This window comes from Oncorhynchus keta, chromosome 32, assembly GCF_023373465.1.
Source record: "Oncorhynchus keta strain PuntledgeMale-10-30-2019 chromosome 32, Oket_V2, whole genome shotgun sequence".
NCBI lineage: Eukaryota > Metazoa > Chordata > Actinopteri > Salmoniformes > Salmonidae > Oncorhynchus > Oncorhynchus keta.
In genome coordinates this window covers 16,910,876-16,927,564 of record NC_068452.1, presented here as the reverse complement: position 1 = coordinate 16,927,564, position 16,689 = coordinate 16,910,876, and the positions used below count along the sequence as shown (strand labels likewise).

General features: G+C 39.9%; 1 protein-coding gene across 1 annotated transcript; it reads left to right on the top strand.

Annotated features, from left to right (window-relative positions):
* The first annotated feature begins 4,394 nt into the window (after positions 1–4,394).
* On the top strand, positions 4,395–15,527 carry LOC118370396 (globoside alpha-1,3-N-acetylgalactosaminyltransferase 1-like). Its single transcript, XM_035755379.2, has 7 exons — positions 4,395–4,639; positions 7,892–7,930; positions 8,080–8,115; positions 13,284–13,337; positions 13,699–13,731; positions 13,959–14,093; positions 14,494–15,527. The coding sequence occupies exons 1-7, from the start codon at positions 4,572–4,574 to the stop codon at positions 15,182–15,184; spliced, it is 1,056 nt and encodes a 351-aa protein (XP_035611272.2). The 5' UTR covers positions 4,395–4,571; the 3' UTR covers positions 15,185–15,527.
* The last annotated feature ends 1,162 nt before the right edge of the window (positions 15,528–16,689 follow it).

Sequence of the window (16,689 nt, the reverse complement as noted above, 5' to 3'; positions counted from 1 at the left end):
CTGCTGTCCCCACCTCAAGATATATTCCCTGGCCACGCACACCTCTAATTCAATCATCAAGTTTGCAGATGACACAACAGATGTATGCCTGATTACCAACAATGACTAGGCAGCCTACAGGAAGGAGGTGAGGGCCATGAATGAGTGGTTCCAGGAAAATAACCTCTCCCTCAACGTCAACAAAACGAAGGAGCCAATTGTGGACCTCAGGAAACAGCAGAGGGAGCACATCCAAATCGACAGGGCCTCAGTGGAGAAGGTGAAAAGCTTCAAGTTCCTTGGGCATACACATCAGCGACAATCTGAAATGGTCCACCCACACAGACAGTGTGATGAAGAAGGTGCAACAGCACCTTTTCAACCTCAGGAGACTGAATACATTTGGCTTGGCCCCTAAGACCCTCAAACTTTTACAGATCCACCATTGAAAGCATCCTGTCGGGTTTTATCACCGCCTGGTACAAATGGCTGATTCCACACAGCACTACTGAGGGAATGATGTTGTTACCTTACTGGAAAGCCATGCTTTTCTACAGACTGCAGGAAGGAACCAAGGGCAGTTGATGCTTTGTTGTTGGTTACTGCACCAAGGTAAATGATCTATAGGATATCATTATGAAACTGATCGTGTACTACAAAAAAATAACACAAGTATACAAAAATAGCTGTGCTGTTTGTATCATTCAAACCTATTTTGAATAGAATGCATTGGATTATCCACATTGAGTCAGACAAATATGACCAACTTCAAATACCATGGGAGATCAATCGGTTGCCTTTCTTGAGAAGCAGTCTATGCCACCAAATATCTATATATCTATCTATCTATTGAAAGACCGTTTTGGATAGTTTTGTTTACAGTACTTGCTAAATCAGCCATTTTCCAGTGAAATATACAGAGCCAGCATTGTATGGGTTACGAGTTATATGACTCAATGTGTAGAGTCTCCTCCAGGAATTTACGACCTGGGACAACAGAACCTGGGTGTAGGAGGGAGAGAGAGGGGGATGCCACGCTCTATACCCAGAAAGGGCCACGTCGTGACACCATATTCCTGCCTTCTGCGTTGGACAGTTTGTGTTGAGATGCCGAGCAGTTGGGCAATGCAAGGTACAGGCAGATCCATTTCAATCAGCTGTCGAAGGTGCTGTTCTGACAATCAGTTTAGGACGTCCCATTTCGTCATCAACAACAATTGATGGGGCACGTCGTTCTTCCATTTCAGCATTGACTAGGCTACACAGTCTGGAGAGACCCTGCAAGTCTACTTAATAATCTCATTGGGGCAGACAAACTGTAAGTAACCAAGATCCAGTGGAAGGTGTTGCATGGCCTGCTGCAGTCTGTACAGGAGCCTCTCCATAATGTGCCTTGTCATTGCCTGTGAGGACATATGAAAACTGTAATTCTACCAGCTGGTATCAGGCAAGATTGCATCTAGACAATACCTATTAAAATGTATTTCAATATAAATTATTTCAATCTTCCATGAAAATATGTTAACATTTTCAACTTTGTTTTTCATGTCTGCGATTTATTTGATTTTAAATTCCATACATATGTTGTGAAATTGGCCATATGTGTTGGACCTAATGAGTTTATTTATAATCCTTATAATCAAATCAAATCTTATTGATCACATAGTTAGCAGACGTTATTACACGGGTGTTCCAAAATGCTTGCAACTGTTATATGAACTGAAACTCAGTAAAATCTTTGAAATGGTTGCCTATGTTTCTTTTATATTTGAGTTCAGTATATTTAAGAAACCAATACAATTAAAATGAATTATGCTAATTCGTTATTGAATTGGAAATGCTTCTGCTCTTATAGTTGTTGAGGCTGCAAGGTCAGTGGATGAGGTAGTAAGGCACTCAGCGATACACTGCACATCAACAAGGTGAGGTTTATGTTTAGTTCTATGACTGGCAGGAACACGTCACTAGTCAGCTTAAACTAGCCAATCCCATGAATCCCCAACAAAGACAGATACAGCATTGTACCTTGCTGGCCCACAATGAGGAACTGCGCAGAGAGGCATGTAAATAAGAACACGTTGAACTGAGGAAAAGTTTGGACTAAAGTGTGAAAAAGGATCCATAATAATAAGAGACTGTACACTGTAAACCATTTCCTGTTGTCTTTTTACAATAACTTACAGGCAAAGAGTTTTTTTTAACCTTTATTTAATTAGGCAAGTCAGTTAAGAACAAATTCTTATTTTCAATGACGGCCTAGGAACAGTGGGTTAACTGCCTGTTCAGGGGCAGAACGACAGATTTGTACCTTGTCAGCTCAGGAATTTGAACTTGGAACCTTTCGGTTACTAGTCAAACACACTAACCACTAGGCTACCCTACCGCCCCAGTTTACTGTAAGTTACCATGTAAAATGGTATGTTAACATACTGTATTTTACAGTTTCCAATAATTTTACTGTAATCTTTTTTACCATTGTTTTTACAGTTACAAGCAACTGGCTGCCTGTAAGTTACTGTAAAACAACAGTACAGTTGGTTACTGTAATCTTCTTATGGTAATTGTAATTAATGAATGACAAGGCATTCTTAGACCGGCATTGTAAATAAGAGTTTGTTCTTATTAAGTGACTTGCCTAGTTAAATAAAGGTTCAATAAAAATAAAAAATAATAATAAATGAATTACTTTATTTGAGGGGAGATGGGGTTTGTATTTTACAGCAAATGCATAAGATTGGTGCAAGCAAGTTGGCCGCTAGGTAATGTGTTTACATATTTCAGAATATCAATGAATGCCAGTTTGGAAGCTTTTGTTAAGCCTCTAGAAGGGAAAGTCATATAAAATACAAAGTGTTGGTCTTAACAAAGGCTTTCAAACTGGCAGTGACTACAGGGGAAAACAGATCAAAGGACATGGTAAATACTCAACCATTAAAGGTTTGAGACTTGCTGGAACTCCATTCTATCCCTTATACACATTTAATTTAGCCTCTTACAAGGCACACCTCAAAATATGTTAACAACAATACTAAAGACAATAAGATGGGCAGAAACTGCTTCTCCAACAGAAATCCCCAATCACACTTGTAGGCGATGTCATAGCAACGTTGGCTAGCTAAACTTATGCTCGGAAACACGTCATCAGTCGTCTCGTGCTGTACTGCGCATGGGCAGGCCATCAAATCAAAGGCACTCCTTCAATATCAAGTTGTTTTTGATTTTAAAAATGAAAACATGTCAGTTTGAGACTTTGACGGGGTTGGATTAATAACTATTTAAGACATTGGCTCTAATCTACTGCAGGTTGTGCCTTTAGATTTCGATCAAAATGAACAAAGGAATATTTATTAACTTTTCTCATTGAACACGGTTACATGCACACAATAATATGATTATTGTGGATAGTCAGACTAATATAATAGATTGTTTAAAACGTTTACGTGGTTTACAAAAAAAGAACGATTTTCCTAATAAGCCAATCAAAATAAATGCTCTACCACAGTGACCGTGTACATTTTTGGTGGACTATTTGATTTTGAGTTCGGACATGTAAAGTTTTTATGTGAAAACTATTTCTAAAGGTGCATACTTTCAGTTTTTCCAAACCCACTTCCCTCTCACATAAGAGGGAGGTTTGCGTGACCAGTGCTGGCCCATGTGCCGATCAAATACAGTACACTGCTGGAATGCCGATTAATCTGTTTACATGTCCTTATAATTTGAAAGATTGCTCAGAAAAAAAGTGTGTTTTAATAGGCGTATGCTTACTTCAATTGTGACCTCATACCGATGTAAGATAAGCAGAGTAAGGTGTTACCATACAGTACCAGTCAAAGGTTTGGACAGACCTACTCATTCCAGGGATTATCTTTATTTTCACTTTTTTCTACATTGTATAATAATAGTGAAGACATCAACACTATAAAATAGAATCTGAAATATCAAATAAATTTTGATTTGTTTGACACTTTTTTGGTTACTACATGATTCCATATGTCTTATTTCATAGTTTTGATGTCTACATTGTAGAAAAGAGTACAAATAAAGAAAAACCATTGAATGAGTAGGTGTGTCCAAACTTTTGACTGGTACTGTGTAAGCAATAGCCTATATGTAGAATAATTTTGCTTGGGGCCAATGAGGAGATTCAGGATCTTTCCTTCATGGCATCTTTCATCCACCGTTTCCATGGCATTTTTTTTGTCAGTTCCATTAACCTCTTTACAGTATCTTTACCACTTCGCTCTAAAGCATGCGGTGTAGTTGACTTGTGGGGGGGCACTGGTTCATATGGTTGAGGCGTGCTTGAATGCGCCAATGGAGGGGTGAGAGGGACATGGTGATTTGGGAATCAGACAAAGAGAAAGAAAATAGCCCAAAGAGTAAGCTCCTCCCTTATAATAGGCGACACGAAATACACACACACACACATTTTGCGTGTCACACCAGTTTAAACTGATATCAAACATCTTTAACTTGGTCCCAAATCCTGACAAGGATTGATTTACTGATGAAAGATTTATCCACTATCATACTTTTGGGCAGTATTAATAGAATCAACTAAATATTTTCGTTACTCTATTTCAGGAACAATGCGTTTTAGTACAAACTTTAAGCCGTATGTTCTGCTTCTCGTTGTTGGAATCTTCTTGCTTCTTGGGTATGTAAACCATTTTGACTTCTAGTTTATTTATTTTTCTGGGATTAAATTAAATTGTGATATTTTCATATTATTTTCTATGAGTGATGTCATTTTTCTTTCTTGTATATGAGTATTTTCTCATTTGTTAATTAACATTTTTTTGGATTGCTACATGTTTCCATAAGTGTTATTTCATAGTTTTGATGTCTTCACTATTATTCTACAATGTAGAAAATTAAGAAAAATCCTTGAATGAGTAGGTTTCCCACGTCCGAAGCTACATCCAAAATCGGTAGACGGTTCCAATTGGATCCTTGTGGGAAAAACCTAATTAATTTCACATGTGATCAAGTTAATGTGGTAACATGTGACAACATGTTAAAGCAACACGTGGCAACATGAAACGATACATACATGTGACATGAGGATGCAACATTTCAATATGTGATTCCAGGAAACTACAAGTGACAACATTTGAAAGTTTTTCAGATGTGAAAATGCAATTCCACATTTGAGAGTTAGATTAAATCAGTAATTCACGCAGACACGGTGGCATAGAATGAATATCGGAAGGCCGTGAAATAAGAGGTCGTGAGTTAAAATTCCAGATGGGGACATGTTGAATAATAATTCATGTATAAACATACATCATGTAATCCTGTATGTCAAATATGTAAGTGGAAAACACTGCGGCTATTTTGTGATGTTCAGGGTATATTCTATTCTAAACGTTTGTTTGCAGGGCATCATGTGAACATTTGAATAAACATGTGAAAGGTTATGTGATCACTTGAAATATCATATTTCGTGTTCCAAACCCACATAGTTTAACATGATATCACGTGAAATAATTTGGTTGTTTTTTTGTAAGGTGAGAATCGCTGTTTGCATCACCGAACAAGAAACTATTAAATCCAGTTTTTAGACGCTACACCCAATACCCAAATCAAATACAGGCTGTGCTCTCACTTTGCGCACACGTCTGTCTTTGTTTCACACCAGTTCACACCTGTTTGTCTAGATAATCAGTTTACAAATTTACAACACAGCCACGAGGCAAACCTCCCTCTTACCCAGGGGCCAACACACAGATGTCAGTCACGGTTCAATATGTTGCCACTCAGTGAGCAGCAAACCCTGCCGACTCCTGTCAAATGTCTAACTGGCATACTACTCCAGCTTTTCTTGTTTAACAACAACAGGTACAAACAGGTTCTTATTTTGGGTTGAATGGAAACATGTAGAATTCACAGACATGTATGAACGTCACAATTGTTTCCCCTCCACAATAGTCAATGCAAGCTGAATGACTAGGGCTTTCTTTTGAGCCTGGTCAAAAAGGAAAACAAAGGCCACACAATGATTTAACATACAAAACGAACAAACGCATAGGTTCTGTTGCAGGGTTGAAGGAAGCACTAACTGAACAGTCATTGAACTTCTCAAGATGTAATCAAACTATTCAATACATGAACTATGTATCTTGGGACACTACTACATCACATATCCCTCTCCGAGTGGTATAGAATAAAGACAACGGCTCTCTGAAGCCACATGGAATTAATATCATCAGTACAGCATTTTTATTGCGTCAGCAAAAAAATTGTACGCTTTTGCCTGCGTGTTTATACCACTACATACTATGGTGTTCATTGTATATTAATAGCTGGACACACACATGCAGCATGAATGTGGCTTTGGCCATACCAAATCCAAGGTAATGTAAAGATAGGATTTATACTAATTTACACACTACACAATGCAATAAGATACGCAAAGGAGATTGAGATTATCAGGAAATTGGCTTGCCAAAACAAACTTGCTTTAAACACCAAGAAAACCAAAGTTATGATGGTCTGTTTAACTAGGAAAAGGCCAAAACAGCATGGGATACAATTAAGCATGGGAGGAGTACAAATTGAAGAAGTGGCAGAAACCAAACTACTGGGAGTGCAGCTAGATAACTGTTTATCATGGTCGTCTCAAATAACTAATCTATGTAAAAAAGCAATATTAAAACAGCATAATCAGAAGGATAGCTAAATATTTACCAGGGAAAATCCTTCAGCAAATAACACAGGCATTGGTTGAGAGTCAAGTGAACTACTGTTCGGTGGTCTGGGGAAATGCATCATCTAGTGAAGTTAGGAGGCTGCAGAATGCACAGAATAAAGCAGCAAGGATTGTTTTAAGGCGGAGATATGGTTCTTCTGTTGCAGTCATGCGCAGTGTTCTTGGTTGGTCATCAATCGACAAGATAATTGAAAAAAACATGCTTATCTTATTTTATAATATACATCATTTAAAACAGCCAAGTTCTATTCACAATGGTATTCAGTTGGTAAGAGACAGACAGTCCGTAAATACTAGGAATAGATTGTCCACCATCTATGCGTTATCCAGACAGAGAAAAGAAATGGGCAAAATAACATTTCGATTTAGAGCAATAAAGAAATGGAATAAATTAACTGAGCAAACTAGAAACCTTTCAATATATAAGGTTACACATTATTTAAAAACCATTTGAATATAGTATATAGAAATGTTGTGGGACTATAGTAGATGAAGAATCAATATTTTTTTAGATTGAGTATTTATTGGGTCACTATGCTAATGTATTATGTATGTTTGTAATAGTGTGTTATATGTGAAAGTGTGTTTGTATTATAAATTGTATTTTAATGTTAAGGACTCTTGGAAGATTAGTCCAAATGGGGACTAAAAGAGATCCTAATAAAATAAAATAAAATCAGTACAGCATTTTTATTGCATTAGCAAAAAAAATGTACGCTTTAAAATTGTCCGCTCACGTGTGAATCGTTGCGTTATTCAAGTGTGCAACATTATGTACAATATGGTTTCATTAAAAAGCTCCTGTATACTTTCAATATCTTGCCTACGTGTTTATACCACTACATACTATGGTGTTCATGATATATTAATAGCTGGACACACACATGCAGCATGAATGTGGCTTTGGCCATACCAAATCCAAGGTAATGTAAAGATAGTATAAATCCTAATTTACACACTACACAATGCAATAAGATACGCAAATGTATGCGGTCCGGTAATACTATGCAGTATTGCCATGCAAAGCTAATTGCGGCTTTGGGTTGTGTACTTACGTAAGGGTATGAATTACGTTTAAAATACAAGTAGCAAATCTGATGTCGAAGAAAGCCAGCGCCGGCAACACATTTTGTTTGTGTAAAAATGTCATAAATGTTTTCATGACAGACTTACCGGATTCTCTTTTGCCTCCCAAAGGTATGTCTACTTCAGCTTCTTCTCTGAAAGGCTCAACCGGTAAGATCAAGTTCTGTTAATCTATTACGGTTGAATGATGCTATAATGTGATATGAAAGTTGCAATATTTTCTGATTCATATTAACAGAGTTTGGTTTGAGGTTTGATTTAAGAGGAACGTTATTTTACGGTTTCATTGTTTCCAACAGAGATATCCCAGTTGATGAGGACGTGAAGAGCAGCAGGTTAGTTGAGATAAACAAAGACATTCCCCCCAACAAGTCATGGTACTTCGTACTTTTAAAGTTAGGATGTTTGGATTTTAATTATTTTGTTCTGTCACAAGATAAGCCATTCAGTTGCGTTAAACAACACAAAATGGAATGTTCTATTCTCAGCCAGGCCCATCTTTCGAAAGAAAACGCAATTTAAACTCTATTTGAGCTAAATAAGTAGTTTGTTGTGAACACAAGAAAATCCTAACAATTCACATAAAGAGTGCCACAGACAGGGAAAACAATCTCAATGTTCTATCATAAAGAGATAACAGTTAGTCACCCTGGTTGAAATGGTCTTTGTTTTGTCAACAAACACGTATTCCCGAACACTGCTAGTAACCAATGTAGGCCGTCATTTTAAATACGATTTTGTTCTGAACTGACTTGCCTAGTTAAATAAATTTATTACATTTTTTTTAAACAGATGATCCCGATAATTTAGGTTGCCTAGTAAACGGTGTCTGTCTGGGACTCGTTTCCCTGTTTACTACTCAAATATATTTTACTTATTAAGTCAAATAATAAACTAATCTGCAATACACTGGTCTCAAATATATTAGCATAACTAGGCTAGACAGAACCACGGTTGACCCATTGTGGAATTATAGGCTTTTAATTTATTACAACGTGTCCCAGTCCAAAGTGCCTTGCTCTGCTCACTGGGGCGTGGCTTAAGGAGCGCTCTTTGAAATAAGCGCTCGTATCGCCTTATCCGGGGGATCGACTTCTCTCACCACACTGTCAGTGTCAATTATGCTTGTACTCTGAATTTTGTTGACTTTGTGTGAAGAACAGAAATAGGACAGCACTCCGGTAAATATACTTAAATGTACATATTTTTATGGTCACGCATACAATTCGGGTATGAGCCCTTCTTCAGCGTTTAAGGCAATGGTAGTCAATGTTACATCAACAATACCACACACAGGTGGGAATAATTATGAATTCTCTGTCACTTATGGCCCAATCAAGAGATCCCAGCAGAGGGAGCTGTGAGGGAAACATGAAACTCGAATAAAAATATATAAACACAGCAGACTATGCAATATGTCTCTCTTTGGAGATGTACTGTAATTGATCACTTTGTGAAGAGTAAATATGATAGGCTATACAACACTTGTTTGGATAATGTGTTATTTTATGATCAAAAGTATGTGGACACCAACTCGAACATCTCATTCCAAAATCATGGGCATTAATATAGAGTTGGTCCCCCCACATTGCTGCTATAACAGACTGCACTCTTCTGGGAAGGATTCTAATAAAATCCTATTAGGGATCCTAATAAAATACCAAAATACCAAAAAAATACCACTAGATGTTGGAACATTGCTGTGGGAACTTGCTTCCATTCAGTCACAAGAGCAGTGAGGTCGGACACTGATGGCAGTGAGGTTGGGCACTGATGTTGGGCGATTATGCCTGGCTCGCAGTCGGGGTTCCAATTCATCAAAAAGGTGTTCAGTGGGGTTCAGGTCAGGGCATTGTGCAGGCCAGTCAAGTTCTTCCACACCGATCTCAACAAAACATTTCTGTATGGACCTCGCTTAGTGCACAAGGGCATTGTCATGCTGAAACAGGAAAGGGCCTTCCACAAACTGTTGCCACAAAGTTGCCTCCAGAAAGTATTCAGACCCCTTGATTTTTTTCACAAAAAAATGGTTACAGCCTTATTCAAAAATCGATTAAATCTGTAATTTTTTTCTCATCAATCTACACACAATACCCCATATTGACAAAGCAAAAACAGGTTATTAGAAACTGAGATGGGTCAATCGTCCAGAATGACAACTATCTTCACTCAGGAACTCCAGAGCTCTGTTAGAGTGACCATCGGGTTCTTGGTCACCTCCCTGACCAAGGCCCTTATCCCCCGATTGCTGTTTGGCCAGGCGGCCAGCTCTAGGAAGAGTCTTGTTGGTTCCAAACTTCTTCCATTTAAGAATGATTGGGACCACTGTGTTCTTGGGGGCCTTCAATGCTGCAGACATTTTTTGGTACCCTTCCCCAGATCTGAGCCTCAACACAATCCTGTCTCGGAGCTCTAAGGACAATTCCTTCGACCTCATGGCTTGGTTTTGCTGTGACATGCACTGTCAACTGTGGAGACCTTAATTAGATAGGCGTGTGCCTTTCCAAATCATGTCCAATCAATTGAATATTCCATAGGTGGACTCCAATCAAGCTGTAGAAACATCTCAAGGATGGTCAATGGAGACAGGATGCACCTGTGCTCAATTTGGAGTCTCATAGTAAAGGGTCTGACGACTTATGTAAAGGTATTTCTGTTATTGTTTTTTTCGTTTTCTCTGCAAATATGTCTAAACACCCGTTTTTGCTTTTTCATTATTGTGTATTGTTTGTAGATTGCTGAGGATTGTTTTTTATTTAATACATTTGATAATAAAACCGTAATATAGTAGTAATAGTCAAGGGATCTGATTACTTTTCGAAGGAATTGTATGCTATAGCGTTTAAGATTTCCCTTCACTGAAACTAAGGGGCCTAGCACAAACTGCCCCAGACCAATATTCTTCCTCCAACATACTTTGTAGTTGGCATTCGCCAAACCAAGATTATTTTGTCGGACTGGCAGATGGTGAAGCATGATTCATCACTCCAGAGTTATTTATATATTTCTATGTTATTTTACCAGGTAAGTTGACTGAGAACACATTCTCATTTGCAGCAAAAACCTAGGGAATAGTTACAGGGGAGAGGAGGGGGATGAATGAGCCAATTGTAAACTGGGGATTGTTAGGTGACCGTGATGGTTTGAGGGCCATTGGGATATTTTTTAAGCTAGAGGAAAGGGCACCTCCTACTGGCCTTCCAACACAACTTCCAGCAGCATCTGGTCTCCCATCCAGGGACTGACAAGGACCAACCCTACTTAGCTTCAGAAGCAAGCTATGCAGGGTGGTATGCTGCTTGCTATAAGTCCAATGGCGGCAAGCTTTACATCACACCAGCCGATGCTTGGCATTGCGCATGTTGATCTTAGGCTTGTGTCCGGCTGCTCGGCCATGGAAACACATTTCATGAAGCTCCTGACAAAAAGTTATTGTGCTGACATTGCTTCTAGATGCAGTTTGGAACTCAGTAGTGAGTGTTGCAACCTAGGACAGACATTTTTTACAGGCTTCAGCACTTGGCAGTCCCATTCTGTGAGCTTGTGTGGCCTACCACTTCGCAGCTGAGCCATGGTTAATCCTAGACATTTTCACTTCACAATAACAGCACTTACAGTTGACCGGGGCAGTTCTAGCGAGGCAGAAATGTGATGAACTGACTTGCTGGAAATGTGGCATCCTATGACAGTGCCACATTGAAAGTCACTGAGCTCTTTGGCAAGGCCATTCTACCAGAAGTGTTTGTCTATGGAGATTGCATGGCTGTGTGCTCGATTTTATACACCTGTCAGAAACTGGTGTGGCTGACATAGCCGAATCCACTAATTTGAAGGGGTGTCCACATAATTTTGTAGACAATATATATATTGTATATATATTATAATATCGTATCTCAGAATCATTGCAATGTGGTTAACATTAAAAATCTAAATTAAAATTATTCAAATCTTAAAGATCAAATTCAACCGGAGAGCGCCCTTAGATCATGATCAGACTTCTTCCATTTTAAGAATGATGGAGGCCACTGTGTTTTTGGGGACCTTCAATGCTGCAGAAATGTTTTGGTAACCTTCCCCAGATCTGTGCCTTGACACAATCCTGTCTCGGAGGATGATTCATGGAAACAGGATGCACTTGAGCTCAATTTCGAGTCTCATATCAAAGGGTCTGAATACTTACGTAAATAAGGTATTTGTTTTGCAAAAATGTCAAAAAATCTATTTTCGCTTTGTCATTATTGGGTATTGTTTGTAGATTGCTGACAAATTTGATTTATTTGATCCATTTTAGAATAAGGCTGTAACGTAGCAAAATGTGGGAAAAGTCAAGGGGTCTGAATACCTTCCGAAGGTGCTGTACATACCGGGGGATGCTAATCACGAGGACATATTATTCTGTCTCACGATTCCCAAGCTTGCAACAGCACAGGGGGCGTTCAGTGTGCTGCGTGGCTGTATTGTCGAAAACAGATTCCATGGGATCGAATGTTGGGTTGAAGACTTTTGCACGGATATCTCTCCAACTATGGTGGGACGGCGGGCAGGCCCCCTTCCCTCGGCTGTGCATGTTTCTAACAGAAAACAGCATGAGTAAGTGTCCCACACGAGTGATGACTCCTCACCTCCAATGCTTGGAAAATCACGTTGGGACCTACTTCCCTATCTGTTTGACTGTGATCCTGGCTCACTTGATATGGTGGTATGTTAAATCAAACAGCTGATCGAGCTGTCATGTGACGAAATGCTGCAGAAAACGCATTCACATGTCATTATGGAGGAGTTTTGGTACCTGACTCAAAGAGAATACCCTGCTGTCTTCCTTCCTCTGATCATTAAAACTCATGGTAGCCTTCACCAGCTCTTGTCTGTGTGAAGCTGGATTTAGTGCTCTCATCTGCATTGAAACCAAATAACGATGGTTTTAACAGCAGGGATGAGGTGACAGCAGGAATGAGGTGCGTACTGTCGACCACGCCTCCTGACTTTGAGAAGCTCCGACGTGACGTGCATCAAGCACACCCATCTCATCAGTGGTGGTGAGATAAGAGACAATATGTCAGACTAATTTGCAATTGAGTGTCACAAAGCCACAGTAAAAGTGTGTGAAGGTGAGTTGAGAAGACAATCAGAAATACTGTTAGAATGTTTTTCAAATAAATAAGTAAACATTGGCTGTTAATTCCATACTTTTTTTCACGTGGTTGGGGTTGTGAGAATATTCCGATATCAAAATGGGGTCGTGGGCCAAAATGGTTTGGGAACCCCTGCACTAATAGCTACTATCCCGCTACTATATATAATACAGTCGCTACTACACTAGCCTCGAATTGTCAACACTAGCTTCTAACATTTGAAACTTCTAAACTGCTTCCACTAACATACAAATACTTCTGGAGAGCTGAAGCAAGTCACACAATTTTTCTTAATGAAAAAGTACACTTTCTAGTTTTTATCGTCTTCATTGTGTATGTTTTCTTCTTACTATGTTTTTCTACTCATACAGCCCGAGTAAGCCCATGGTCAGGAGCAGAGTATGGAACATGGTCTCTCCAGAAAAGTGGGTATCTGTATTTTACTCTACCATCATTAACCATAGCAGTATGGTGTCATGCTGTACTGATGAAAACCATCAAATCAATCCTACCAAAAACTCTTCCCAAAAAGGACTGACAATCAGTCAGATTAGTGGTCCTTTTATGTCATAGAAATGTGCATCAATGTCATGTTTGATTCACTGCATAAATTGTTGATGGAATACTGTATGTGTTTAGCTTATAGCAAGGTGGTTTGGGCAGTAGTTCTATTAATGTATATGTTATGTAGTAGTGCAACTATTACAGGTCAGTCTATCTAAAACTACCAACATCAGCCCATCTCTACACTACAATTAAGTCATTCATTACATTTTGTTCTCCCAGGCTTTTGTACAAGCAGCCCAGTGTCTTGGTGGGGTAAGCAGCATTTTTACCTTATGTTAAAGTCATATTAGCTGACGCAATGTAAGTGTCTGACACATCAGTGTGGGGACCTTTTGATATATTAGGTAGGCCACACCTGACATTAGTGTCAGACACATCAAGGTCCTTTAATTGCCAGTACTATAGTGAAATATTGAGATCTTAACATGGCTCTGGTCAGTACAACACAGTCAGGCAGGACCTTTGTTCTGTTTCTCTAGACGTACTGATGTGGTGACAGTGACCCCATGGTTGGCATCCATCATCTGGGAAGGCACCTTTGACCCTGTGCTCGTTGACAACATCTACAAGCCCATGAACCTCACCATAGCAACCACAGTGTTTGCAGTTGGAAAGTGAGTAGCCTACAACTTTTGCCAAATATTCAAAAGGGAAGTTAAATTATAAATACTTTTTCAACACTGCAACTATAAGTAAATAAGTACCTGATGGCAGGTAATTAAATATTGTGGTGTAATCATGATTCATGCCTTGGAACATTGTTAATTAATTAATACATTAATAATTGTACTTCTTGGTGTATTATCTGCTAGACTGTATACTGTTCAGAAAGTGGTAGAATGTCCTATGAGAATGATGATGCAGTTAAGGGGATACCTAGTCAGTTGACCAACTGAATGCATTCAACCGAAATGTGTCTTCCACATTTAACCCAACCCCTCTGATACAGAGAAGTGTTGTATCATTGAGCAAGGCCCTAATCCTTATGTTATGTATGTCTTTAAATACTGACAGATATGTCAGCTTTCTCCAAGATTTTCTGGAGACAGCGGAGATGCACTTCATGGTCGGCTTCAACGTGCGCTACTATGTTTTCACTGATCGTCCCCACGATGTTCCTTCGGTGAACCTAACTCAGGGGAGACATTTAAGTGTGATCCAGGTCCCAGGTTCAAACCGCTGGCAGGAGATATCAGCCCGGAGGATGGAGATCATCCAGACCACCATTGAAAGTCAGATCCGAAGGGAGGCCGACTACATCTTCTGTCTGGACGTGGACAGCAAGTTCCACGCTCGCTGGGGGGCCGAGTCTCTTGGAAGACTAGTTGCTGTGATACACCCAGGCTACTATGATCAGACCCGTGCCAACTTCCCATACGAACGGCGTCCAGCCTCGATGGCCTACATCCCCATGGATGAGGGAGACTACTACTATGGCGGGGCTATGATCGGAGGGTTCGTGGAGGATGTGTACACACTTACAACGGTATGTCGGAACCGGTTTGCGGTGGATGCTGGGAATTCCATCGAGGCTGCCTGGCAGGAGGAGAGCCACCTCAACAGGTACCTGCTCTATAACAAGCCCAGCAAGGTGTTGTCTCCCGAGTACCTGTGGCAGGACTTCAAGGCCAAACCCAAAGAGGTCAAAGTCATTCGCTTTTCAGGGGTCATTAAAAACTATGCTGAAGTTCGTCCCAATGTATAAAAAGAGGAAGTGGATATTTGACCAGCAGAAAAAAACTAAATTCAGTCTTAGCGGTATAAATTCATTGTGGTTATGGTTATGTTTAGGTTTAGGAACAAGGGTTAGGTTAGGGTTGCGTTCGGGTATCATTTTGTTGAGTTACGTTTGTGGGTTGCGGTTCGGGAAAGGCATAATAATTTTTAAAAAATTGGGTGATACTGAAATTTGACCTGCTACAAACGTGGATGTTTTTTTAGAATTAGGCTGTAATGTAACAAAATGGGGAAACGGTGAAGGAGTCTGAACACTTTCCAAATGCACTGTATTGAAATGTTTGTTGAAAATTAAAGGAGGAGCTTTATTATATTTTTACCTTTATTTAACTAGGCAAGTCAATTAAGAACAAATTCTTATTTTCAATGACAGCCTAGGAACAGTGGGTTAACTGCCTGTTCAGGGGAAGAATGACAGATTTGTAGCTTGTCAGCTCTGGGATTTGAACTTGCAACCTTCTGGTTACTAGTCCACCACTTTAAACACTAGGCTACCCTGCCACCCCTATCACAGCCACGAAGGAGAAGTTGTTTGAATGATTCATATTACAAACATGTAGGACATTACAACAAATGAGTCACACTTATCAGAATAGTTTCTCATCTTTGAGCTCCCCTGTAACAACGATTATGACCAACAAACAAATGGTTTAGTTGTGGAGAGATGCAGAAATAGGGAATACATATCATCTATACATCTCTAAGTCAGACAAGCCACTACAGTGGGCTGAATTCCATTTAATGATAAAAGGGCAAAAACTGCACAAAGGGCAAGGTGGAGCTGGCAGTCCTATCCAGAAACAACCCCTACCCACTACACACATATATATCTGAAATGCTTGGATAGGTACAAGCAATGTTCCCTCTAAGCTGAGCACAGCTCCCCTCAGACTGCCAGCAGAAGAAATATCAGCCTGCGGAGAGAATGCAAGACTAAGTCCCATACTCTACACAGACTGGTGCGCCATAACCAATCAGAGCTGCAGTTGGCCTATATGCATATAGACATTTGCATTACATTTAAGTCATTTAGCAGACGCTCTTATCCAGAGCGACTTACAAATTGGTGCATTCACCTTATGACATCCAGTGGAACAGCCACTTTACAATAGTGCATCTAAATATTTTAAGGGGGAGAAGGATTACTTTATCCTATCCTAGGTATTCCTTAAAGAGGTGGGGTTTCAGGTGTCTCCGGAAGGTGGTGATTGACTCCGCTGTCCTGGCGTCGTGAGGGAGTTTGTTCCACCATTGGGGAGCCAGAGCAGCGAACAGTTTTGACTGAGCTGAGCGGGAACTGTACTTCCTCAGTGGTAGGGAGGCGAGCAGGCCAGAGGTGGATGAACGCAGTGCCCTTGTTTGGGTGTAGGGCCTGATCAGAGCCTGGAGGTACTGAGGTGCCGTTCCCCTCACAGCTCCGTAGGCAAGCACCATGGTCTTGTAGCGGATGCGAGCTTCAACTGGAAGCCAGTG

Excerpts from the sequence above, each read along its gene's own strand:
- LOC118370396 (XM_035755379.2), top strand. The coding sequence starts at position 4,572 with ATGCGTTTTAGTACAAACTTTAAGCCGTATGTTCTGCTTCTCGTTGTT. Across the intron at positions 7,931-8,079 it reads TTCTCTGAAAGGCTCAACCG|AGATATCCCAGTTGATGAGG; the intron begins GTAAGATCAAGT and ends TGTTTCCAACAG. Across the intron at positions 8,116-13,283 it reads GAGGACGTGAAGAGCAGCAG|CCCGAGTAAGCCCATGGTCA; the intron begins GTTAGTTGAGAT and ends CTACTCATACAG.